This window comes from Bufo gargarizans, chromosome 6, assembly GCF_014858855.1.
Source record: "Bufo gargarizans isolate SCDJY-AF-19 chromosome 6, ASM1485885v1, whole genome shotgun sequence".
NCBI lineage: Eukaryota > Metazoa > Chordata > Amphibia > Anura > Bufonidae > Bufo > Bufo gargarizans.
This window is the reverse complement of record NC_058085.1, coordinates 363,793,146-363,817,280: the sequence shown is the minus strand read 5'-3', so window position 1 is coordinate 363,817,280 and position 24,135 is coordinate 363,793,146. Positions and strand designations below refer to the sequence as shown.

At 46.9% G+C, this 24,135-nt stretch overlaps 1 protein-coding gene across 1 annotated transcript; it reads right to left on the bottom strand.

Moving 5' to 3' along the window:
- Positions 1–1,986: 1,986 nt before the first annotated feature.
- Positions 1,987–23,906, bottom strand: CASP2 (caspase 2). Its single transcript, XM_044296887.1, has 11 exons — positions 23,604–23,906; positions 21,367–21,511; positions 14,498–14,656; positions 13,211–13,265; positions 11,992–12,080; positions 9,905–10,078; positions 8,877–9,005; positions 8,107–8,197; positions 6,232–6,378; positions 4,838–4,947; positions 1,987–3,843 (listed from the first exon to the last, which is right to left on the bottom strand). Exons 2-11 carry the CDS (start codon positions 21,508–21,510, stop codon positions 3,691–3,693), a joined length of 1,251 nt encoding a protein of 416 aa, XP_044152822.1. The 5' UTR covers position 21,511; positions 23,604–23,906; the 3' UTR covers positions 1,987–3,690.
- Between the last annotated feature and the right edge of the window lie 229 nt (positions 23,907–24,135).

Here is a 24,135-nt window from a genome sequence, read left to right as displayed (position 1 = left end):
CCGCGCGTCTGTATTTTGCCCTCTGTGCATCATTTCCATTCCATTTAATTGGTTTCCAGAGCATCTCCTAGTAACGATCCGTGTTGTGTCCGTAGATTTAAGGCGCACGATTGCTGGCAAAAATAGGGCATGCTCCGCGGTGTCACGCCCGTGTTAAACCACTGATACGCGAATACAGAAACTAAGGGCTCATGCGCTAAAAAAACATATTTTTTTGTCCGTTCCATTTTTATTGTGGCCCGTCAGCGGAACAATTCACTGGCACCTCCAGCGGCCCCCGCAGAGCTCTGCCACCTCTGGCGGCCCCCGCAGGGCTCTGCCTCCTCCGGCGGCCCTTCAGACCTGGATACCTTTCATAGAACTTCTGATAATCCAGAATCTATAATAAACCAGCACTTACCAAATCCCACTGACGCTGAATTAAAGGGCGGAATGTCTGTTATGAAGCCACTGGCTACAGAACCAGGCAGGACATTGACAACACCATGTAAAAAAAATGAATTAACAGACTTTATCTATAGAGAAGTGAAGTATATAAAGTTTTATTAACTCTTTTCTTAACGGAGACGCACGTAGCGACAATATGCGACAGCTGTGTTTTTGGCAGAATATAACGTAATACAGAGCGCGGCAGTGAAACAAGCGAAAAAAGCCCTGAGGTGCAGAGGAAGAAGCCCCCCCGAGTCACATGTGAGGCTCCGACCAATGGCAGCATGGAATGTAGAAAAACAAAGCGTATGGAGGAGGAGCTTCATGCCCCTCCCCCTGCATATCATAAGTGCAAAGGACACACCCCCCCCCCCCCCTCCTGTACAGTTTATTACAGGGATGCAAATACAGTTCAATGGTAGGGCCACAGGAGCTGTATGGCGTGGCCCTCACCCTGCAGGGCTGCTTTATCAGTTACTAAGGAGACAATAGTCTGTTTTCAACCTGAAATATTTTTTCAAATAATTTCCCCTTTAGATAATGCTCATAAAGGGTATGTTCCCTGGGGGCAGGGCTAGAAGTAATTATTTTTTACACTTTGTACTCTATAGAACATTACATTTTACATAGGTATATCTTAGCCCCAGTTACAAGGGGAATACAGCCTGCGGAGAGGTTGTACGTGGCTGTAAAGCCTCACTGCAGAGCTGATCTGTGTCTGCTAGGACCCAGCAGCTCATGCAGACACCTGGCGATCACATGACCTCTAGGATCAGCGCAGAATGTGACACTACCACTTCCTGATCTGTATATATATATATATATATATATATATAGCGCTCATTAAACACTGTGTATACGGCGATGGGGAAGGCAGGGACAATGTAAAACTGAGCCTCCCTTCTCCATAGGGAGCCCTGCTGTCACTGACTGCCCGCTCTCGCACAATTAGTGCCCTTGCAGAGATAAGTGCTCACCACTCGGACGCATATAGTCAACAGGCGGATCACATGACATATAAGGACCTCACCTGACAGCTCCCCATATATTAGCTTCCTGAGGAAATGTTTGTCTTGATAGAAATGGGATAAAGCAGCAGGACAGGGTAAAGAGCTAGCTATACAGCTCCCCCGATCTCAGACTCCTGGGATTGAGCTTTAATTTAAATAATAATTTAAAAAAACACTTAAAGGGAACCTGACTATTAGCATAAAGTAGAGACAGGCGAGTTGATTTCAGCTCTCTGTCATTTAAAAGTAAGTGGCTGCCAAGAACCAACATCCCAACCATTGCAGACTGGGCCTGGAAAAGAGTCCCGGCCACCTGAGAAGAGTCCTGGGTTTTCATGAGTTCCTGCTCTCCCGCCCACCTGCTGATGTCTGACAGTCTTCTACCTAGTTGTCTCCCTTTCTCTCTAGGAAAGAACTGTCAGTCATCAGCAGACGGACGGGAGAGCAGGAGACTATAATAACCAGGACTCTTTTCCAGGTCTGGGGTGTAATGATTATGATGCTGGTTCTCGGCAACCACTTCCTTTTAGCTCATGAGTGACACACCGCTGACATCAGCATTTCTGTCACTACTTCATGCTGCCCTCAGTGAGGTCGGCTTACAGGTTCCCTTTAATTATTTAAAAGGTTTGTCCGGCTTCCCCTTCTTCACCCAGGCAGCCCCTCTGAGAGGAGCATTACATGCTCAATACAGCACAGGGATAGGGCAGCGCTAAAGCCTGGCCATTAGTGTCGGTGACGTCACCAGGAACACTGCGAGGCAGAAGCCTCCACCGAGCAGAGACCCGGTACGTCACCGGATCTAATGAAAAAGCCCTTGCCCTGCACCTGCCTCTTGCAGGCAAATCAAATGCTCTACAGCAGCGGTACGATAGGAGTTGTAGTTGTTAATGAGTGGTTTAGATCTCCCCATGGATGGTCCCTGATGGATCCCTCCTGCTTGCAGATGGACCATTTTGGCCAGAGGGGACTGGCAGACAATACATTCTCCTTACGTATTAGGACAGTTCTGTAAGCTGGAGGTACGTAAAATAATTCTCAGTATTGGCGACGCTCCCTTAGATACTGAATGTGTCCAAATAAAATCCATCACCTTTTCCGTGGGCCTCATATTACGTCCGCAGCAGGACAAACAGATTTACTGTTTATGGACAGGACCCAGCGCTGAAATGAAGGGGCTTATGCAGTCTTTAAGATATCGTGTCTCTTGGGCCTCAATCATTCACACGGGGATCACTCACTTGGAAGAACAATCAGAACCCCCCCCCCATCCAATCGCAAACCAATATCTAATCAATATCCCATAGCTGTAAGGTGGAAAAACTGAAAGCGTTGGTGCCTAGTATTAAAGTTATCCCCCATCCACAATGAAATGATAATAAGGGTCCAACTACTGGCGATCTCAATTACGGCGGTGCCATCTCCCCGTCCTGACGGAGCGGCGGGTCAAGCATAGAGCCTTCCTCTCCATTTATTCCGCTGAATGCTGTACTTGGCACAACCCCTTAAAGAGCAGTTCTGTCCGCTCTCGTGACTTGCCTTAGTAAATACGTGCACTGCCCATGAAATGACAAGTAGAGAATATATCTTCTTTACATTCTGAGTTAATCAATTCCTCTGTTATTGCTGAAAATGCATTTGTGAATCAACAATTGGGTGTTACCATTCCCCTTCTCAAAGGAGTGTGTCCCTACAAAGTCAGCACTAGTTGGACTCAGTCTGACTAAGCAGGGATGACCCTGTCAACGAGAAAGGCAGCACCTAATTTTTTTATATATATTCAAACATTTCCAGGAGGAATAATTTAGGAACAGCACCATGAGTTTTGGGGGGAAAAAGAGGCTCCAGGATGTTGATGTAAATGAACACCCAGGTATTTAGAAAGCGAGACATGTCAGGAGGGGATACGGCCGGACGGAGGAGTAAAACATCCTTCTGTTCTACTTCCCATCTGCTGTTTGTTTCCAGACGTAAAGGAAAGAAAATAATTTCGAGAAGCAATGATTGAAAATAAAAGGCAGCAGAGGCTCAAAAATCTCCCATTGCACGATGGCTCTGTGTGAACAGGGTCACATAAAAAAACAACTCCATGGGTATCCGGCTTGACCAGGAACGAGATCCATGTGCAGGTCCCTGAACGTTCACTTGAGAACACAAATAAGGGTCCCGAGCCCTGAAGGAGACGACACAAACTTGGAAGACATGAATAGAACGTGTAAAAATAAAGTCATTCTCTTCTCATAGCAAAAAGTTATGTACAAGGTGGAAGTGCAGGTCTGGGGCGGTATCCCGGGAACAGGTAGAGGTCTCGGCACAGAGTGCTGCTGTACTCGGACATCTCTTTGCAGCGGTCATATTCAGTCCCTGGGGCGTGTCCCTCTCGATTTTTAATGCGAGCGTTCACCTGCAGAGAAGGCAGAAGACAACTGTACACGTCAGGGACCATTACTACTACACTATGCGATACTTTCAAGGATTTCTGGTCTCAGTCCTAAAAGTTTTAAAGGAGTTTTCTGAGATTTCAAGGCCTCATGCACACGGCCGTTCCGTGCATTGGGTACCGCAATTGCGGGCCTCAATGCACGGGCAACATCCATGCAGCAGGCCGGACCCATTCAACTTGAATGGGTCTGTGGTATGTCCGCACCGCAAAAAAAAGAAAATGCTTCCAGTGTTCCGTTACGTGACTCCGTTCCGCATCTCCGGAATTGCGGACCCATTCAAGTAAATAAGTCCGCATCCGTGATGCACACTGCCGGCGGCCGTGCATGAGGCCTAATACTGATGACATATCCTCAGGATAGTTCAACAGTATATGATCAGTATCTGATCGTGGGGGTCCAACACCTGGGACCCCCTCCGATTACTGGTTTGACAAGGCACCGGCGCTCCTGTGAATAACACGGCCTTCACACAGCTATTCCTAGGCCAATAATGACACGTTCATGTGTCACGTGACCTAGGTGCAGCTCAGCCCCATTTAAGTGAAAGGGACTCAACTGCAATACCGAGCACAACCACTGTACAATGGACGCGTTGGGCTTGGTAAGCTGAGAGAAGGCTGCAGCGCTCACAGAAGCTCCACTGCCTTCTCAAAACAGCTGATCAGCGGGGGTCCCGAGTGTCGGACCCCACCAATCAGATACTGATGGCTAATCCAGAGGACAGGTCATCAGAAAAAAATATATATTCCTGTACCATAGAGGAAAAATGCAGACCCCTTATTCTATGCCATCACTCACTACAGTGGTAACCCATTTAACCCTCTAAATGATGGACAGGATTCACTACTTTCAATGAGCGAACTGTCTCTACTGGCATATGATAATGTACTGGTATACAGAGACATTATTATACAAGTCCCACAATGTGCCTCAAAAATATATTTAGGCCCTTACCTTCACTAGCATGTCAGCTACATGTGTGTCCTTAGCATGTTTGGAAAAGACATCAGAAAGTTCTTGCATGAACCATGAGCCATGCTTTGTGTTGCGAAGTGATACAGTACCTGAAAGAGATGAAACCCAGAATTAAAGATTTCTTATCCTGTACTGATCCTGAGTTACATACTGTATTATACTCCAGAGCTGCACTCACTATTCTGCTGGTGGAGTCACTGTGTACATACATTACTTATCCTGTACTGATCCAGAGTTACATCCTGTATTATACTCCAGAGCTGCACTCACTATTCTGCTGGTGGAGTCACTGTGTACATACATTACATTACTTATCCTGTACTGATCCTGAGTTACATCCTGTATTATACTCCAGAGCTGCACTCACTATTCTGCTGGTGAAGCTCAATCATCAGAGCATTAGAATTCCTGTTCAGACATGGAGTAAATGATGTCTTGCTTTCACCCCTAAGAGGCGCTCTGGAGCTTACGGCATACTGTATAAATAGTACGGCCCATGGGTCAGCAACCACCAGCACTCTAGCTGCTGCAAAACTACAACTCCCAGCATGCACAATTGTTCATCTGTTTAGGAAGCTTCCATAAAAGTGATTGAAGCATGCTGGGAGCTGTAGTTTCACAACAGCTGGAGTGACAGGTTGTTGACATCAGTAATAAGTATGCAGTAAGCTCCTGATGTCTCCCCCTAGTGGTGGCTGCAGGCACACAGATCTTTATCATCTAACTCAGGGATGGGCAAACTGCTGCTCTCCAGCTGTTGTAAAACTGTCTATACAGCAGGGATCAGCAACCTCCTGCACTCCAGCTGTTGTGAAACTACAACTCCCAGCATGCTCCACTCACTTCTATGGGAGTTCTGAGAACAGCCAAGCAAGTGTGCATGCTGGGAGTTGCCGTTTCACCACATCTGGAGTGCCGGAGGTTGCTGACCTCTGCTATAGAGGTTTTCTGGGACCTATCCTCCGCACCGATCATCAATATCTGGAGGTCTGACTCCCGCCATCCTCACCGATCAGCTGCCAGAAAAGGCCAGGGCGCTCTGGTGAGTATGGCGGCCTCCTCGCAGCATAGACCAGGAACAGTGCCATACCAGGTTTAGTGGCTGTGCTTGGTACTGCATCCTAGGCCCATTCACTTGAATGAATCTGAGGTGCACAAAGGCTATGACTTACAATCATCCATGGCCTAGGCAAGGCCGCAGCGCCTCTACAAAGAGGGTGCTAGAAGTCAGACTCCCACTAGATAGATATTGAGGACCTCTTCTGAGGACTACCCATCAATGTTAAACTCCCGGAGTACCCCTTTAAAGGCTGATCGTTCATTTTAAAGTTGCACACAAGGCACCTCAATACACACATCTGTTCAACGCTTACCCTTAAGACAGGCATAGGCGCAGATCATGTCAGACTGGGTGGGCAGCCGGACCCTGCCGTTTTCTCTTCCTGCGTCGCTCTGCTCACAACCAGGAGACCCAGTCTGCTCTCTTCCATCTCGCTGGTCCACGCCTCGGTCGGGCTCATCTATTGTATACACAAAATGTACAGTTACATATACTACCGAATAACCTGTGGAGACACACACAACAATATGGCTGTACAGCCCTACAGGACACCTATCCAAAACGCATACATAGGGATTTCCACAGAAGGACTGCTCCTAGCTCCTTAACCCTGGTTTCACACCTAGGCGTTTCTCAAACGCGCGTTTCTATGCGCGTTTTTTTTAATAGTGAACGCGCGTGTGATTGACAGCAGTGTTGTCCAAAGAGTCTATGGCCCAAACGCGCGTCAAACGCGCCAAAAAAAGCTCCTGTACTTGTTTGAGCGTCGGGCGTTTTACAGCGCGATCGTACGCGCTGTAAAACGCCCAGGTGAGAACCATTCCCATAGGGAATCATTGGTTCTTGCCTGTTGTGCGTTTTACAGCGCGTAGGAACGCGCTGTAAAACGCTCAGGTGTGAACCCAGCGTAAGGGTCCATTCACACGACCATAGGCCGCCCATGCCCCGGGCGGTATCGGAAGCCCCCAGAAGCGCTTCCATGGGCTTTTTGGTCCGTGCCTCAGCAAACGATAGGACATGCCCTATCTTTTGCTGTATATGGGTGAATGGGTCTGCGCTGCAATATAGGATTCATATGCCAGTGCATTGCGGACCACAATTTGCGGTTTACGTTTGTGTGAATGTACCCTTAAAGGGCATCTATCAGCAGATTTGCACCTATGAAACTGGCTGAACTGCAGCATGTGCGCTTGGCAGCTGAAGGCATCCATATATTTGGTATCACCGCATCCGTAACAACCTGCAGTACACAGTTATCATCTAATTTATCCCATATGGTGAACGCCGTAAAAAAAAAAATAATTCTTGTTGCCGGCACATTGCAGGCTGTGCAGCATACAGATAGCAGCCTGCGATGTACCAGACATCCGTCTTTTCACTGACTTACTCTGCAGAGTGAGTGCGGCAGGGGCTGGAGGAATATGCTGCAGCTGGAGGTAGGAGAGCGTGTGTCTGAGCCGGCAGATGCACAGTAGCAGGGAGACCAGGGGCTGGTGCGCTGGCGCAGGCAGACGATGGGCAGGAGCAGCCTTTCCCGTCACACATGGCTGCTCTGCCCTTACATCTTCCTACATACCTGGCTCCTGGGTACCTGTGTCCCCTGGTGACTGTGCTGCTCTGAAATATTCTCTGGAGCGCAGCTAAACTACTGACAAAAGGTACCTACAATCCCTAATAAAGTGTCCCCCCAAAAGCATATCACTGGACATCCTCCTCCCACAAGTGTGTCAGCAGCAGATCCCCCCCCCCATAACAGTGCCTCACAGCAGATCCCGTCATAACAGTGCCTCGCAGAAGATCCCCCCCCCCCATAGTGTGTCAACATTATTTTAACACACCTTTGGTTCAAAATATATTTTTTTCTTATTTTCCTCCTCTTAAACCTAGGTGCGTCTAACGGATCCAGAAAAATACAGATTTCCTTTTTGCATACAGTTTGCCGGATCCGAACAACGATGGTGTGAAAGTACCCTTAAAAATGAAAACTTTTATTGAAACACACCCGCAAACTCAAGAAATAGGAAATCTGATGACTCCATTCCAACACCCAAAATAGTACAATGTAGAAAAATGAAAATGTATGACATCTATAAAATATATATATATATACACACACACACACACACACACACACACACACACCAAGCACACGTTCGCAGGTGCAGCACTGCACTGACACATCACTCACCTCCTCGGCAGGCCTGGATTAAGAACATTTTGGGCTTGTTTTGTAGCTGAGGGCAGTGAGCGTTGTCCAGCTTCGTAAAGACGTCCTGCATCTACAACACGAGAGGTTCGCAAATGGACGACACATGTTCACAGTTAACATAATGATAAAACTATCCGTCTACAAGTCATAAAAAAAGGTTAGAGGCTCCTTTAAGATCTTCTGACATGACACGGGACCTTTGCCTATACACAAATGTGCAAATTCAAGTTTAAAAGGGTTTTCAGGCATTTTTCATACTGGTGACCTTTCCTCAGGATAGATCATCAGTATATGATCGGTCAGGGTCCGACAACCGGGACCCCCCTCTGATCCGCAGTTCGGGGCTGCCTTCTCACAGCTCACCAAGCACAGTGCTGTACATTGTATACTGGCCGTGCTTGGTACTGCTCTCACCACTATTCATTTGAATGAGGCTGAGCTGCTTCTAGGTCACGTGACACATGAACGTGACGTCACTGGCCTAGGAATAGTAGTGAAGGCTACGGTGCTCATAGGATCAAACAGCTGATCGGTGGGGTCCCGGGTGTCAATGAGCAATGTTGACTCCTTCACTGCACCAAAGGTGTAATTTGCATATTAAGAAAAGGTAACTGGGGAACGGAGTCTTAGATCAACAAAAGTAAAACATCGTATTTAGGTGAACCAGAGCTATGTGTCTATGCAAACATTTGGATGGGGAGGTCGCTGGTGACAGAGTCCCTTTAAATATATCTATCCTGCAGCCTTACTTGTACTAGTTTGCCATCACATCCGTACACAGCACCATCAACTCCATGGGATAAAATGGAGACTATACAGGAATCCAGCTGGGAGTGGTCAGGCAGTTTGGAGAACAGATCCAGCTCTTGCTTCATTTCCTAGAAGAAGAGAAGAGCTGATGGTATGGCAGCCTGCACGACGTGTAATCTATCCCTCTCTTCATAGTCGGACATTGTAAAATAAGAGCATCAACATCATCAGAAAATCTATAGCGCAGCATCGACCATCACTGCATGTAACCGGAGGATCGCAGTACAACAACCTGCCATGTAACACAAAGCCTTATATCAGACATCGGCACAATTAGGCTACATGCACACGGCCGTTATTTTGGTCCGCATCCCAGCCGCAGGTTTTGCGGCTCGGGTGCGGACCCATTCACTTCAATGGGGCCGCAAAAGATGCAGACAACACTCCGTGTGCTGTCCCCATCCGTTGCTCCGTTCTGTGGTCCGCAAAAAAAAAAAAATATATAACCTGTCCTATTCTTTTCCGTTTTGCGGACAAGAATAGGCAGTTATATTAATGGCTGTCTGTGCCGTTCCGCAATTTGCAGACCACAAAACACACAACGGTCGTGTGCATACAGCCTTATAGAAGTACAGAATCTTTCCACACTGTTACGCCCAGGAGCCTTATCTAGTGTACGAAGCAAACACTGGTGGGATTCGCCAGCGTTAATGTAGTGTAAACAGGGCAGCCTGAGCACAAGCCTGACCGGATGTATACGCTGTAGATATCCAACAGAGAAAAGTCTGCGGCGGATCCGTCGGAATTCCACAGCCGCAATAGATTTTCCCCAATTGTGGACTTCAGAGAAAATGCTGTGATTTTGCAGCGTTTTACTGCAGAGGACATACGTTGTATCGAACGTTATCGTAAAAAAGAACTTGCGGTCGCAGACCCCCAGCCGTCCCTGGGAGGGCATCCTGAGGACACAGAAATATTCGAAGAAACACTCATCTTGGGCATGAAACTGTGAAATCTGAGCACTTACCTCAGCAGTGAGGTTGCTGCGTTCACGGACTTTAAAGTTCAACTGGTGAAACAAAAGCCTTAAAACGCTGAGATCCACCCCCCCTCCGTGGCGATAGCCGAGCTCAGGAGCCGTGAACGAGACATTACTAAGGATCAGACAGACACCACGTGGCCGTGTGGTCATCTTGTAGGCCTGAAACCAAAGTAAACGTAAAAGGGTTAAATGTACAGCTTCACGTTAGTGACAGGATAACCTGGACAGTTATAAGAGTCTGCTTTTTACTACAGTCGTAGCCAAAAGTTTTGAGAATTACATAAATATTGGAAATTGGAAAAGTTGCTGCTTAAGTTTTTATAATAGCAATTTGCATATACCCCAGAATGTTATGAAGAGGGATCAGATGAATTGCATAGTCCTTCTTTGCCATGAAAATTTTACTTAATCCCAAAATAACCCTTTCCACTGCATTTCATTGCTGTCATTAAAGGACCTGCTGAGATCATTTCAGTAATAGTCTTGTTAACTCAGGTGAGAATGTTGACGAGCACAAGGCTGGAGATCATTATGTCAGGCTGATTGGGTTAAAATGGCAGACTTGACCTGTTAAAAGGAGGGTGATGCTTGAAATCATTGTTCTTCCATTGTTAACCATGGTGACCTGCAAAGAAACGCATGCAGCCATCATTGCGTTGCATAAAAATGGCTTCACAGGCAAAGATATTGTGGCTACTAAGATTGCACCTCAATCAACAATTTATAGGATCATCAAGAACTTCAAGGAAAGAGGTTCAATTCTTGTTAGGAAGGCTTCAGGGCGTCCAAGAAAGTCCAGCAAGCGCCAGGATCGTCTCCTAAAGAGGATTCAGCTGCGGGATTGGAGTGCCACCAGTGCAGAGCTTGCTCAGGAATGGCAGCAGGCAGGTGTGAGCGCATCTGCACGCACAGTGAGGCGAAGACTTTTGGAAGATGGCCTGGTGTCAAGAAGGGCAGCAAAGAAGCCACTTCTCTCCAAAAAAAAACAACATCAGGGACAGATTGATCTTCTGAAGAAAATATGGTGAATGGACTGCTGAGGACTGGGGCAAAGTCATATTCTCCGATGAAGCCTCTTTCCGATTGTTTGGGGTATCAGGAAAAAGGCTTGTCCGGAGAAGAAAAGGTGAGCGCTACCATCAGTCCTGTGTCATGCCAACAGTAAAGCATCCTGAGACCATTCATGTGTGGGGTTGCTTCTCATCCAAGGGAGTGGGCTCACTCACAATTTTGCCCAAAAACACAGCCATGAATAAAGAATGGCACCAAAACACCCTCCAACAGCAACTTCTTCCAACAATCCAACACCAGTTTGGTGAAGAACAACGCATTTTCCAGCACGATGGAGCACCGCGCCATAAGGCAAAAGTGATAACTAAGTGGCTCGGGGACCAAAACGTTGACATTTTGGGTCCATGGCCTGGAAACTCCCCAGATCTTAATCCCAATGAGAACTTGTGGTCAATCCTCAAGAGGCGGGTGGACAAACAAAAACCCACTAATTCTGACAAACTCCAAGAAGTGATTATGAAAGAATGGGTTGCTATCAGTCAGGAATTGGCCCAGAAGTTGATTGAGAGCATGCCCAGTCGAATTGCAGAGGTCCTGAAAAAGAAGGGCCAACACTGCAAATACTGACTCTTTGCATAAATGTCATGTAATTGTCGATAAAAGCCTTTGAAACGTATGAAGTGCGTGTAATTATATTTCACTACATCACAGAAACAACTGAAACAAAGATCTAAAAGCAGTTTAGCAGCAAACTTTGTGAAAATTAATATTTGTGTCATTCTCAAAACTTTTGGCCACGACTGTACAAATAGCTCCACTTCTGCATAGAGGCTGTGTCTGGTATTGCAACTCATATTTACACAAGTCTATGTACATGAGAGGCACTGGTGTAAACTAGAACTGACGTAGTTGCCTATAGCAACCAATCAGATTCGACCTTTTATTTTTCAGAGGGCCTTTGGAAAATGAAAGGTGGAATCTGGTTACTATAGGCAGCTAAGCCAGTTTTCTTTGATACCAGTCTGATAGTGTTTTTTTCCCCCAATCTTGACATTTCCGACCTGTTTTTGATGTGACAGGTAGAAGTCCACAGAAGTCGGAGACACACTCCCTAGACCGTCTCCATCATCTATATACATCTCACAGGACTCTGGAAAAAAAAAAACACAATAAAGACATAAATGACTGAACTTCATCGTAACCAATAACAGTATCACATGTTCTGGAATAGCATGGAGCGGGCGAGGACGGCCGAGAATATTCAGCATTTGTCATGTTTTAGGTCCTGATAAGGTCTTACTGTGAGGTTATATACAGAGGCAGAAATTCCTGACAATCACTTCCATACCCCTGTGTGGGGCTGTTTCTGCAGGGTGTCGATGGGATGTCATAGCAGCCAGGGGCTGAAAAGTGGCCCCCAAGTCTCCAGTCTTAGGCCCCATTCACACAACTCTATTTTTTGGTCTGCATCAGATCTGCATTTTTTTGCAGATAGGATGAACACCCATTCATTTCATTGGGTCCGAAAAAAAACAGATACAACACAGATGTGTATTGTATAACACTGACAGCATTATGTATTATACAATACATTCCAGATCTGTAAGGGTTACATAGCATCCTAAATCAATATAATGCTATGCGACCCCGGCAGTGCTGGGAGGTCAGGACGGGAGCTGTTGCATACTCGCGCTGCGAGTCAGGAGCGTGACACTCGCTGTTCTGAAAGGGGCCTATTTTAGGTCTGCATCCGATCCGCATTTTTTGTGTATTGCACGCGGAGCCATTCATTGGCAGCCAGCACACAGATGTCATCCATGTGCTGTCCGCTTCCATGCCGCTTACAAGCTCAGGCTCCTCCGATCCTGCACGGGGGAAGCTGGAGCATCACCGGAAGCGCGCGCTTTCGGTTTTCAGCGTGGTCAGGTTTGACCACGGCATCTGAGGGGTTAATTGTCCGCGTTTGGCATTACTGCCGGTCACGGACATTAGCCGCGGGTGTTTGCTGTAATAAACAGCAAAAATCCGGTTGCCATGGCGCCCACTCCACTCAGGAGCAGGTGCCATCTTTAAACACCCGACATGTGAGTCGACGTAATAGTACGTAACATGTCTGGAAGGGGTTAAGCAACTGTAGTAGTTGTCAGAAATTTCTAATGACCTCAGAAAACCCCTTTAAGGGTTGGTATACTGGTTTGCATTAAACGTGAAATCTCTCCAAATAATAAACTCTAAACAACAATGTATTGTGCCAGGATAAAGTGTTAGCCGCCGCCTCACCCCGCCAGTGATTCCGCCCTCCTCGCTCTTCCACAGACAAAGGACAGACGGTTTCCTGTAGGAAGAGACGATACAACAAGATCAGTGAGTTCCCATGCACAGTCTCTAGAGCACGGCAACAGGAGGAAGCTCAATAATACACTAATAAGTAATTCATCACAGATCCCATCGGAATCCCTATTGGATCATATCTCAGCTGCGCAGATTACTAAACAGTAACTGGAATACATTCCTACAGTGATCGCAGGACAATGGGGCAGATAAAAAAATATATATATAAAGTTTGCGTTTTCTTCCAGTAAAGTGAAAACACAGCAAAACTAAATTACATTAAATTACAAAACAGAGCTACATTAAAGGGAGTCTGTCGGCCATTCTCCTCCCAATAAACTTCAAGAATCACATTACTGTTCACTAACGCCACCTTTCTCTGTCTGTGGCAGTGGGATGAATCTGCCCATAGTGGGGGAATCGAACTGCGCATGCCCGAACCCGGCGGTGATGTGTGGTAGCGTGGGATTTCAGGAGCAGAGAGTGGCGTAAGCCGGCTGGGGAGGCGTTATTGACCAGTAACTCTGAAGCGCCCCCCCCCCGGGGGCACTGACCGCAAGAGGAAGCGACAAGTAATACCCCATTGTCACAGCGCCCTCTGCAGGAGAAATGCGACCCTGCTGTAGATTCTAAAGTAGCTTTGAAACTGTGGGGTCATTTATTAAGGGACTTGCAACTATTTTATTCGTAAAAATAGTTTTTGGTGTATTTTTCTTTTTTACTAAATATTGTCACACGAACAGTTTGAAGCTGTGTTTGCTGTTATGCAGACTGAGTGTGTTAGGGGCCGCAAATTTACTAACATTTACGCCTGGAACAAGGTGTAAATTTTGTCAAAAACGACCCCAGCCAGGTGCACAGGCTGCCGTAGAGTTTACCAATTTAAGACGCACGCAACGCATGTCTGGTCATAAATTAGCAGAATCTTATGGCAGTGTAGGGGAGAACCTAAGGCCGGTGTAAAAAGCCAGTCTTAGTAAATGACCCCCAGGTCTTCATTTTGGAGAAGAGCTTGTCTGGATTCGGGCAGTATAATAGCGGGACACGTTTTCTCTGAATGCAAATGGGAATGTTTCCATTCACTGGCAGCAATCAAGAACATGGGACTGTAGCAAGAAAGTTCCATTAATTACATTTCAAAGTGCTGTCTGGGATGTCATCCCCCCTCCCCCACCACAATCACCGCCATTCTTGCACAACCCCTGTCGGTCTGCCAGTGATGGAGGTTGGTCTTACCTCTGGTTTGATTGTCCGTGTTTTCTCCTCCAACTGTTCAGCTAAGTGCTCCTGACCCGTGTCTCGCAGTGCGGTACAGAAGACGGAGAAAGCACACGGGCCTCGCATGGGAAGCAAATCCAGCAGAGCTATCTTCTGTTGGAAGCTCCCCTGATTGCACTACAGAGATTGGAGAGGAGAGAAAACAGTAAGGACTGGAGCAACAGCAAGATTAAAGCAATGCCTTATAGAAGGGACTGGTCCACTGTCCTGCATCCAACCAGCACAGGCTCCATGCGCACGACTGGATGCGTGTTGTTGCAGATCTCCAATGCCATGCCCATTGCATAACACGCTCCCGTAACTGTTTCTAATTGTATACTGAGGTGCATGTAGGTTTTATTCTTCCAGAATTATATGAAATTCAAGCATGCAGAAATTGCGGCATGTCTCACCAAATGCAGAGACAGAGTTAATCTGTAAAGAATACAGCGCACAGCACATAGATTGTCTACTGCAATGTAATCCGACATGTGCACCATGCAGGGTCCATATATGAGCCCTAACCGTGTGCGAAAATTATCTGCAAGAACTGGAAAAAGGGAAAGGCTATAGGCAGCAATTATCCCCTATGTATGGGAATGAACGATCACTACTGCAATCACTCAGCCTCATACACGGACATTGTTTTTATGGCTCGATGTGCTGCCCACAAACAAGGATTTTAGGTGCCACGTACAAGTGCTTTGCTGGTTTGTCAAGTGGCCAGCGTCAGATTTACATGAGGCAGTTACTGGGAACTATCCCATACTCTCTTTTGAGCAAATAAAAAAATAAAAAAATAAAAAAATATATATATATATATATATATAATATATACACAGGTCCTTCTCAAAAAATTAGCATATTGTGATAAAGTTCATTATTTTCTGTAATGTACTGATAAACATTAGACTTTCATATATTTTAGATTCATTACACACAACTGAAGTAGTTCAAGCCTTTTATTGTTTTAATATTGATGATTTTGGCATACAGCTCATGAAAACCCAAATTTCCTATAAAAAAATTAGCATATCATGAAAAGGTTCTCTAAACGAGCTATTAACCTAATCATCTGAATCAACTAATTACCTCTAAACACCTGCAAAAGATTCCTGAGGCTTTTAAAAACTCCCAGCCTGGTCCATTACTCAAAACCGCAATCATGGGTAAGACTGCCGACCTGACTGCTGTCCAGAAGGCCATCATTGACACCCTCAAGCAAGAGGGTAAGACACAGAAAGACATGTCTGAAGGAATAGGCTGTTCCCAGAGTGCTGTATCAAGGCCCCTCAGTGGGAAGTCTGTGGGAAGGAAAAAGTGTGGCAGAAAACGCTGCACAACGAGAAGAGGTGACCGGACCCTGAGGAAGATTGTGGAGAAGGACCGATTCCAGACCTTGGGGGACCTGCGGAAGCAGTGGACTGAGTCTGGAGTAGAAACATCCAGAGCCCCCGTGTACAGGCGTGTGCAGGAAATGGGCTACAGGTGCCGCATTCCCCAGAAACAGCGGCAGAAGCGCCTGACCTGGGCTACAGAGAAGCAGCACTGGACTGTTGCATGTCATTCGGAAATCAAGGTGCCAGAGTCTGGAGGAAGACTGGGGAGAGGGAAATGCCCAAATGCCTGAAGTCCAGTGTCAAGTACCCACAGTCAGTGATGGTCTGGGGTGCCATGTCAGCTGCTGGTGTTGGTCCACTGTGTTTTATCAAGGGCAGGGTCAATGCAGCCGCTATCAGGAGATTTTGGAGCACTTCATGCTTCCATCTGCTGAAAAGCTTTATGGAGATGAAGATTTCATTTTTCAGCACGACCTGGCACCTGCTCACAGTGCCAAAACCACTGGTAACTGGTTTACTGACCATGGTATTACTGGGCTCAATTGGCCTGCCAACTCTCCTGACCTGAACCCCATAGAGAATCTGTGGGATATTGGGAAGAGAAAGTTGAGAGACGCAAGACCCAACACTCTGGATGAGCTTAAGGCCGCTATCGAAGCCTCCTGGGCCTCCATAACACCTCAGCAGTGCCACAGGCTGATTGCCTCCATGCCACGCCGCATTGAAGCCTCCTGGGCCTCCATAACACCTCAGCAGTGCCACAGGCTGATTGCCTCCATGCCACGCCGCATTGAAGCCTCCTGGGCCTCCATAACACCTCAGCAGTGCCACAGGCTGATTGCCTCCATGCCACGCCGCATTGAAGCATCCTGGGCCTCCATAACACCTCAGCAGTGCCACAGGCTGATGGCCTCCATGCCACGCCGCATTGAAGCAGTCATTTCTGCAAAAGGATTCCCCACCAAGTATTGAGTGCAGAACTGAACATAATTATTTGAAGGTTGACTTTTTTTGTATTAAAAACACTTTTCTTTTATTGGTCGGATGAAATATGCAAATTTTTTTTAGATAGGAATTTGGGGTTTTCATGAGCTGTATGCCAAAATCATCAATATTAAAACAATAAAAGGCTTGAACTACTTCAGTTGTGTGTAATGAATCTAAAATATATGAAAGTCTAATGTTTATCAGTACATTACAGAAAATAATGAACTTTATCACAATATGCTAATTTTTTTAGAAGGTCCTGTATACATGCTTTTTCTAGATTTGTGCTCAGGCATGAAGCCAACTTTTCCAAGTCTCAGTCGGTGGTTTTTCTTTAGAGCAAGTGTCTTACAGACTCCACAAGTTAAAGGGTTCTCCTACTGAGCTATTGTGGGGTTAAGAAACAGTGAAGTTCTAGCTCAGTTTATGATGGGTGAGGGTCTGACCTCTGAGAATAAAAGGGGCACGGCACTGGTGTAGCTCTGCGACCCCCTTCTACATTTTATCCTTGCACAGTCGTGTGCCCGGGGTGTCGCTGTGCAGGGAACACTTAGAATAGAACATAATGCTACGCCAGCGCTGTGGCACCTTCATTCCTGGAATTAGCAGGGGGTCCATAGGGTGCACCACCAATTACGAGTTTGTAACATGGGAGCACCCCTTTCACTGTTGTGCAGTTTTATTTTGCTTGTAATTACTTCTCCTGCCCCAAAAAGCAGATCTCTTGTAGACTGTCTCTCTGGGTTACCTCCATTCAATGCGCTCTTACGCAGGCTAAGGGCACATGACTGTATCTTGAGACTGCGTTCGATCCACATATTTTAAAGATCGCTCACCGATCTATTAGGTCCCTTTCACACGAGCGCGATTTCCGCGCGGGTGCCATGCGTGACGTGAACGCATAGCACCCGCACTGAATCCGGCACCATTCATTTCAATGGGTCTGTGTACATGAGCGTTTTTTTTCACGCATCACTTCTGCAATGCTTTGAAATCGCAGCATGTTCTATATTCTGCGTTTGTAACGCAGGACAGGCCCCATAGAAGTGAATGGGGCTGCGTGAAAAACGCATTGCATCCGCAAGCAAGTGCGGGTGCGATGCGTTTTTCACTGATGGTTGCTAAGAGACGTTGTTTGTAAACCTTCAGTTTTTTTATCACGCACGTGAAAAACGCATCAAAACGCATTGCACCCGCGCGGAAAAAACTGAACAACTAAACGCAATCGCAGATAAAACTGACTTGTTTTAGTGCCAAAATCGCAGCATTTTCACTGAACGCACCCTGAACGCATCCAGATCAAATCCGTCACGCCCGTGTGAAACCAGCCTTAATGGATCAGCAAAAAGTATGGACAGATGTCATCCGTATTGCATCCACATCCATGCGGCCGTTCCGCTAAATATACAACATGTCCTCGTTGGTCAGCACTGGTGCCGCGCATCGCTGGAGTTCTAGGTTCAAATTCAACCAAGGACATCTGCATGGAGTTTGTATGTTCTCCCCGTGTTTGTGTGGGTTTCCTCCGGGTTCTCCGGTTTCCTTTCACCCTCCAAAGACCTAGTAATAGGGAACTTAGATTGTGAGCTCCACTGGGGACAGCGAGTGATGACCATGTCTGTAAAGTGCTGCAGAATATAGCAGCGCTATATAAGTAAAATTAAATACAGGGTAATAAGTTAATGTCCTATCCTTGACGGCTTTGTGGACAAGAATAACCAGTTCCAGTGAAGGGAGCGAGAAAATGGCAGCACGTACACAGACTGTATTTTGCGGACCACGGTTGTGTGCGTGTAGCCCTGGTGGTCACTAATGCGCAGTAACTGTTCTCTTTTTGCTAAATCCCCAGTAACCTAATCTTGGCACATGTGCTGACATAATGCATTCAGCATGACTGCCCAGCTGGCATCACACCAGGGGGCAGGCAGAGGCGCACCCCAAGGCTCAGAAATGAAGGCCCGAACAGACGGTGGGTCAGATTTACTAAGGGACTTGCAACTATTTTACACCTTAAATAGTAGTAAGTCCCTTAGTAAATCTGACTTTTTTTAACCGTTTTTCTGCTGTCTGCACCAGTTGGGTGGGATGGGGGCAAAGTGTGGGCATGTCGGAGCCATGTGGGGGTGAGAGCCTGGAGGGCACATGGAGCAAGGAGGATGGTATCATTTGGGTATCGAGTATCATCATCCTGCATTTGGTATCAGTATCAAAGTCCAAATTCTAGTATTGTGACAACCCTACTACAAGGAGGGCATCAATACAGACCGAAGTACTAAAGGAGACACTACAAGGGGGGCATAAATATATGCCACAGCACTACAGGTGGCAATTAATACATGCCAAAGCACTACAGGGGGCATTATAATACAGAGGGGCACAACAAGCTACAATGGGGGGGCATTAATAAAGACTGAGCTCTACAAGGGGGCATCATACATATTGGCACTACAGTAGGCATGATACAGGGGCACTGTGTGGGGGATTTATAAATACTGGGGCCACTACAGTGAGCATTATAACTACTGGGACAGAGGGCTTAATTGCTATTGGGGCACCATATTTCCACTAGGGGCACTATGGTGGCATTTTTACTGTTTGAGGTACTATGGGGGCATTATTATTACTGGACATAATATGGAGGGCATTACTGCTAATAGTGGTACTGCAGGAAGCACTATTGCTATTGAGGGCAGTCTGGGAGGACTATTACTATGTTGGGACTATCTGTATGGCACTATGTTTACAGTATAGTATACGGGGGCATGAAGAAACACAGCGGGCACAGTATTGGGGGTAGAAGCAGGATGACAGCGGTGGTGCCTGTGTGGCGCTCTGCACCCCTGCTGCCATTGCATAATCCTTTGGATGAAAATGAACATTTGGACGATTATGATGAGAGCCATTATCATAACTTCATGCTGGAGAAGCAGGATGACATTGTTGAGGCACCGGAAGAGAGAAGATTATGTAAAGGTGAGGAATCTAAGATGTCTATGTGCTAAAATCTGCGGAGACGACACATGGCTGAAAGAAGCCATCATGGCGGTCTGGTCTGAGTGGAGAAGATGAGGAAACAAGTCGTCTACATCAGAGGAGACGTCACTGGATGTAAGAGGTATGTTGTGCTGTTGTATTGTATCGTATTCAAAACGAATGTGACCTATTAATCTGAAATCTTTTCTAAGTGCATCCTATTTATCCGGCTGCGTTTGAGATGAGCACCACCTCCGGCCCGGTACATGCCACGTCTGCTCCCGCCCCCCCCCCCCCATATACACAGCCGCTTCCCTAGTAACTATGATGAACGACAAGGGGAAAAGTGTGAGGTGCTGAGCCCGTGCTCTCTCGCCTCAGCCCTGTATATGAAGGGCACAGCGATCAGGGCAGGCCTTCCCAACAATCACATACTCGCTGGTGGAGGAGGCCACTGCATTTACACGCAACGGCTTCCTTCAGCGTATGTGGAGGAGTGATCACTAACCCTGGGTTCACACCTGAGTGTTTTACAGCGCGTTCAAACGCGCTGTAAAACGCTCAAGACATGAAATCCAATGCTTCCCTATGGGAATGGTTCACACCTGGGCGTTTTACAGCGCGTACGAACGCGCTGTAAAACGCCCGACGCTCAAACAAGTACTTGAGCTTCTTTGGGGCGTTTTGACGCGCGTTTGTGGCCATAGGACACTGCAGTCAATGACACAAACGCGCGTCAAACGCGCGTTTACTATTACAAAAAACGCGCATAAAAACGCGCGACAAAAACGCGCGTTTGAGGAACGCTCAGGTGTGAACCCAGGGTCATGCTCTTCCCCATACGGACTCGTTGTTTGCCGGCAGGAGATCGCGTTTACACAGAATCCTCTGCTGCCAGAAAAAAACGATAATTTGAGTGTGTGCACAAGCGATCCAATTACCCGACGAACAAGCGTTTCCTTTGAACGCTCGTTAGCGATTATTTTTGGGATTCTCAGCAAGTGTAAAGGGCCCTTTACTGGGACTTCTACTCACAGATAAACATTAGATTCATGTAAGTGAACATCGAAAAATTTTTGACACCATTAGGTCTCTGGGAGCAATTATAAAAGCCCCCAGGATAAGCGGCAGCAGGTGGTTGGCAGACGACCTTCCTCCTCCATCACCCAGAGAAGTTCCCCTAGATCAGGGATCAGCAACCTTCGGCACTCCAGCTGCTGTGAAACTACAACTCCCAGCATGGAAACATGCTGAACTGTTCTTCTAGCTCCCATAGAAGTGACTGGAGCATTCTGGGAGTTTTAGTTTCTGAACAGCTGGAGTGCCGAAGGTTGCTGATCCCTGCCCTAGATGCCATTCTTGTCAAAATGGAAAGAGATCCCAATTAAACAGGCTGATTTATTTATATACACTTTTATTTTGTAAAAAAAAAAAAAAAACAATGCCGCAGCAGTTTTACTTCTTTCCATCAAGAGCTAATTGGTGTGGATTCAACACCCCGCACGCCTTTGGATGGGCTGTTACCGGAAGCCGGTGCCTTGTACTTACCCGGACTCTTTCTCGCATGCTTGGGGTAAGGACTTTGTTTTGTACAAGATGTTCTATTAGGTCGTCAACCACCACCTCTTCTATTAATTTCACTCGCAGTTTGATGAGGGCATCCTTGTGGTGAGCCTGCATTCCTCCCAGCATCCTAAAGAGGAAAAATAAATAAATCAGAAGGCCGGACAAGTACGGTCACCCTCAGTACGTGCATGTGACGGATCAGGGCAGTTATACATTACCTGACATATATATACTGAGTAACCTACGCTTCACAGAGCAGTATAGATAAGACATCACCTCCAGGCAGACGACCGCCTGCTTACCTGGAGGAGAGGCTCTAGCTCAATCTTCACGTCTCTTTACAGCTGCCATTACCGGCCTATCCTCCATCACTACCTCCTGGCTGCCATGTCCAGTTTACAGACAGGGTATGTTCACACACAGTTTTCGGTCCTATCGCTATATAGTGCGTACAATAGGACATGCACAGGGTTTATATCTGGCAGCATACTTCATTCAAAGATCTATGGCGGATAGAGACAAGACATGGTGTGAACCTAGCCTGAGTAGCCTCTGTACCACAGGACATCTCTATGACCATTGCTCACAGCAGGATCTCCCCATCAATACTGCACAGACCCGACCAATCTATCTAAGAGCAGAGAGCAAATCTACACAAATGTGACCCATCAGCAGGCATTATAATGTGGGGCCTACCGCCGCCTCATATGTGAGATAACTGTTGGGAGATCTAGGTCTTACCATTAGTGTTCAGCGAACTTGTGTTTTAAGTTCGGCGTATCGAAGAATCGAGTTATGGATTCTGCTACCACGGACCATAGCGGAATTTAGAATCCATACCACGATTCTTCGATAACCCGAACTTAAAACACAAGTTCGCTTCGCTCAACACTACTTACCATAGCATCTAAGGCTACTTTCACACTTGCGGCAGAGTGATCCGGCAAAACGTATGCCAACTGATGGCATTTGTAAGACTCGATCCGTTTTAAAAATGCATTAAAATGCTGGATCCGTCTTTCCGGAAAAACGGATCCGGTAGTTTGTTTTTTTTTTACATTTTTTAGGACAGATCCGGCATTCCGGTATTTTGAATGCCAGATCCGGCACTAATACATTCCTATGGGAATTCAGGCAAGTCTTTAGTTTTTTTGGCCGGAGATAAAACCGCACCATTCTACGGTTTTATCTTTTGCCTGATCAGTCAAAACGACTGAACTGAAGGCATCCTGAACGGATTGCTCTCCATTCAGAATGCATGGGGGTAATCCTGATCAGTTCTTTTCCGGTATTGAGCCCCTAGGACGGAACTCAGTGCCGGAAAAGAAAAACGCAAGTGTGAAAGTAGCCTAAGGCGGCCATACACTGCTGACTGCCCGTTATGTCTCCCGTCTCCCACCTCCGGCAGAGACTTACCTTCTCTGGGAGCAAAGCAAACCTGAAATCCTGCTCTCTCTTCTCCCTGTTGTGCCGGGCGGTCGCCATTAGTGTTGGGTAAAGCGAGCGTTGGATGCTTCATCCGAAGTCGCTTTGTTCAAAACTTCAGAATCATACTGTACAGAGATCCGTCTCCGTACAGTGTTAGAATGTATGGGCTTCAATGAGCTTGACTTTTTTTTGTATAACTTCAGTAATTGATTTTTAAGGTGGAAAACCACTTTAAAACTTGAAACCGAACTCGGCTTTGGTTCAGAGCTGCTGGTCGGAACCGAAGACGAGTTGAGTTTTGAGTTAGAAGTCACGCGCGACTTTGTGAGTAACTTACTTCGGCTCACCAGAGCCCATACATTCTAATACTGTAGGGAGACAGATCTCCGTACAGTATTAGTCCAAAGTTTTGAACAAAGAGACTTCGGATGAAGCTCGCTTCGCTCAACGCTAGTCGCCATACACATGAGATCACCGCCTGATACATATGAGAAGCTTCGACCACTTTCATGTCTATGGGAAGGTCCACACTGGACGTCATTTACGGTGGAAAACGTACATCATAAATGGACACGCTGGGGATTTAAAATACGCATAGACGTTGAATTTACAGCGCAAATTTCCATCTGTCCGCGGGACTCATCCACGTGCAGCCATCCACTGCGTGCAGTTATTGTGCAGAGACCACGTCGCTTTTTAGGTTTACGTTCAGGTAAATAACAATAGGGCAAATCCAAGAAAAATCTTTAATATACAAGGCCCCCTTCCCCCACCAATGACGTCATACTCACCTTTCAATCAAGTAGAGGCTGTGTGTAAGCCACGCCCACAAGGTCACGTGGGGTCTTCAAAAAAATAAAATCAAACAAAGATGCTGAGACGAGTGTAGGTAGCGCGGGGGAGGGGAGCCCGGCAGGAGGTGGAGCTCACCGCATTAGGCGTCCGCAGCTGTCCGTAGACTCCCCCACCTGAGTCTACTCGCCACACCGTTGACTCACAATCCCACTCCCGCGACTGCACTGCCTCCCTCGGAGCTGCGCATGCGCCGCCCGCCTTCTCCTCCTTGACAAAGCCGTGACGTCACTCGATTTTCGCGGGCTTTGCACTGATTGGTCACTTTCAGCTTGTCGCGCGGTTTTCGGGACGACGAAGGAGGAAGTTTAGAGCACACACACAACACAATGGTAGCGGCCAAACTCCCCTCCAGGAAACGGACCTCGTGACGTCACTGGGTCACGTGATGGTCTCTTGTCACGTGACTCTGTAGAGTGAATAGAAGGGTCGGAAGCTGGAGAGCTCAGCTCAGGCTGTTTGCAGAGCGGG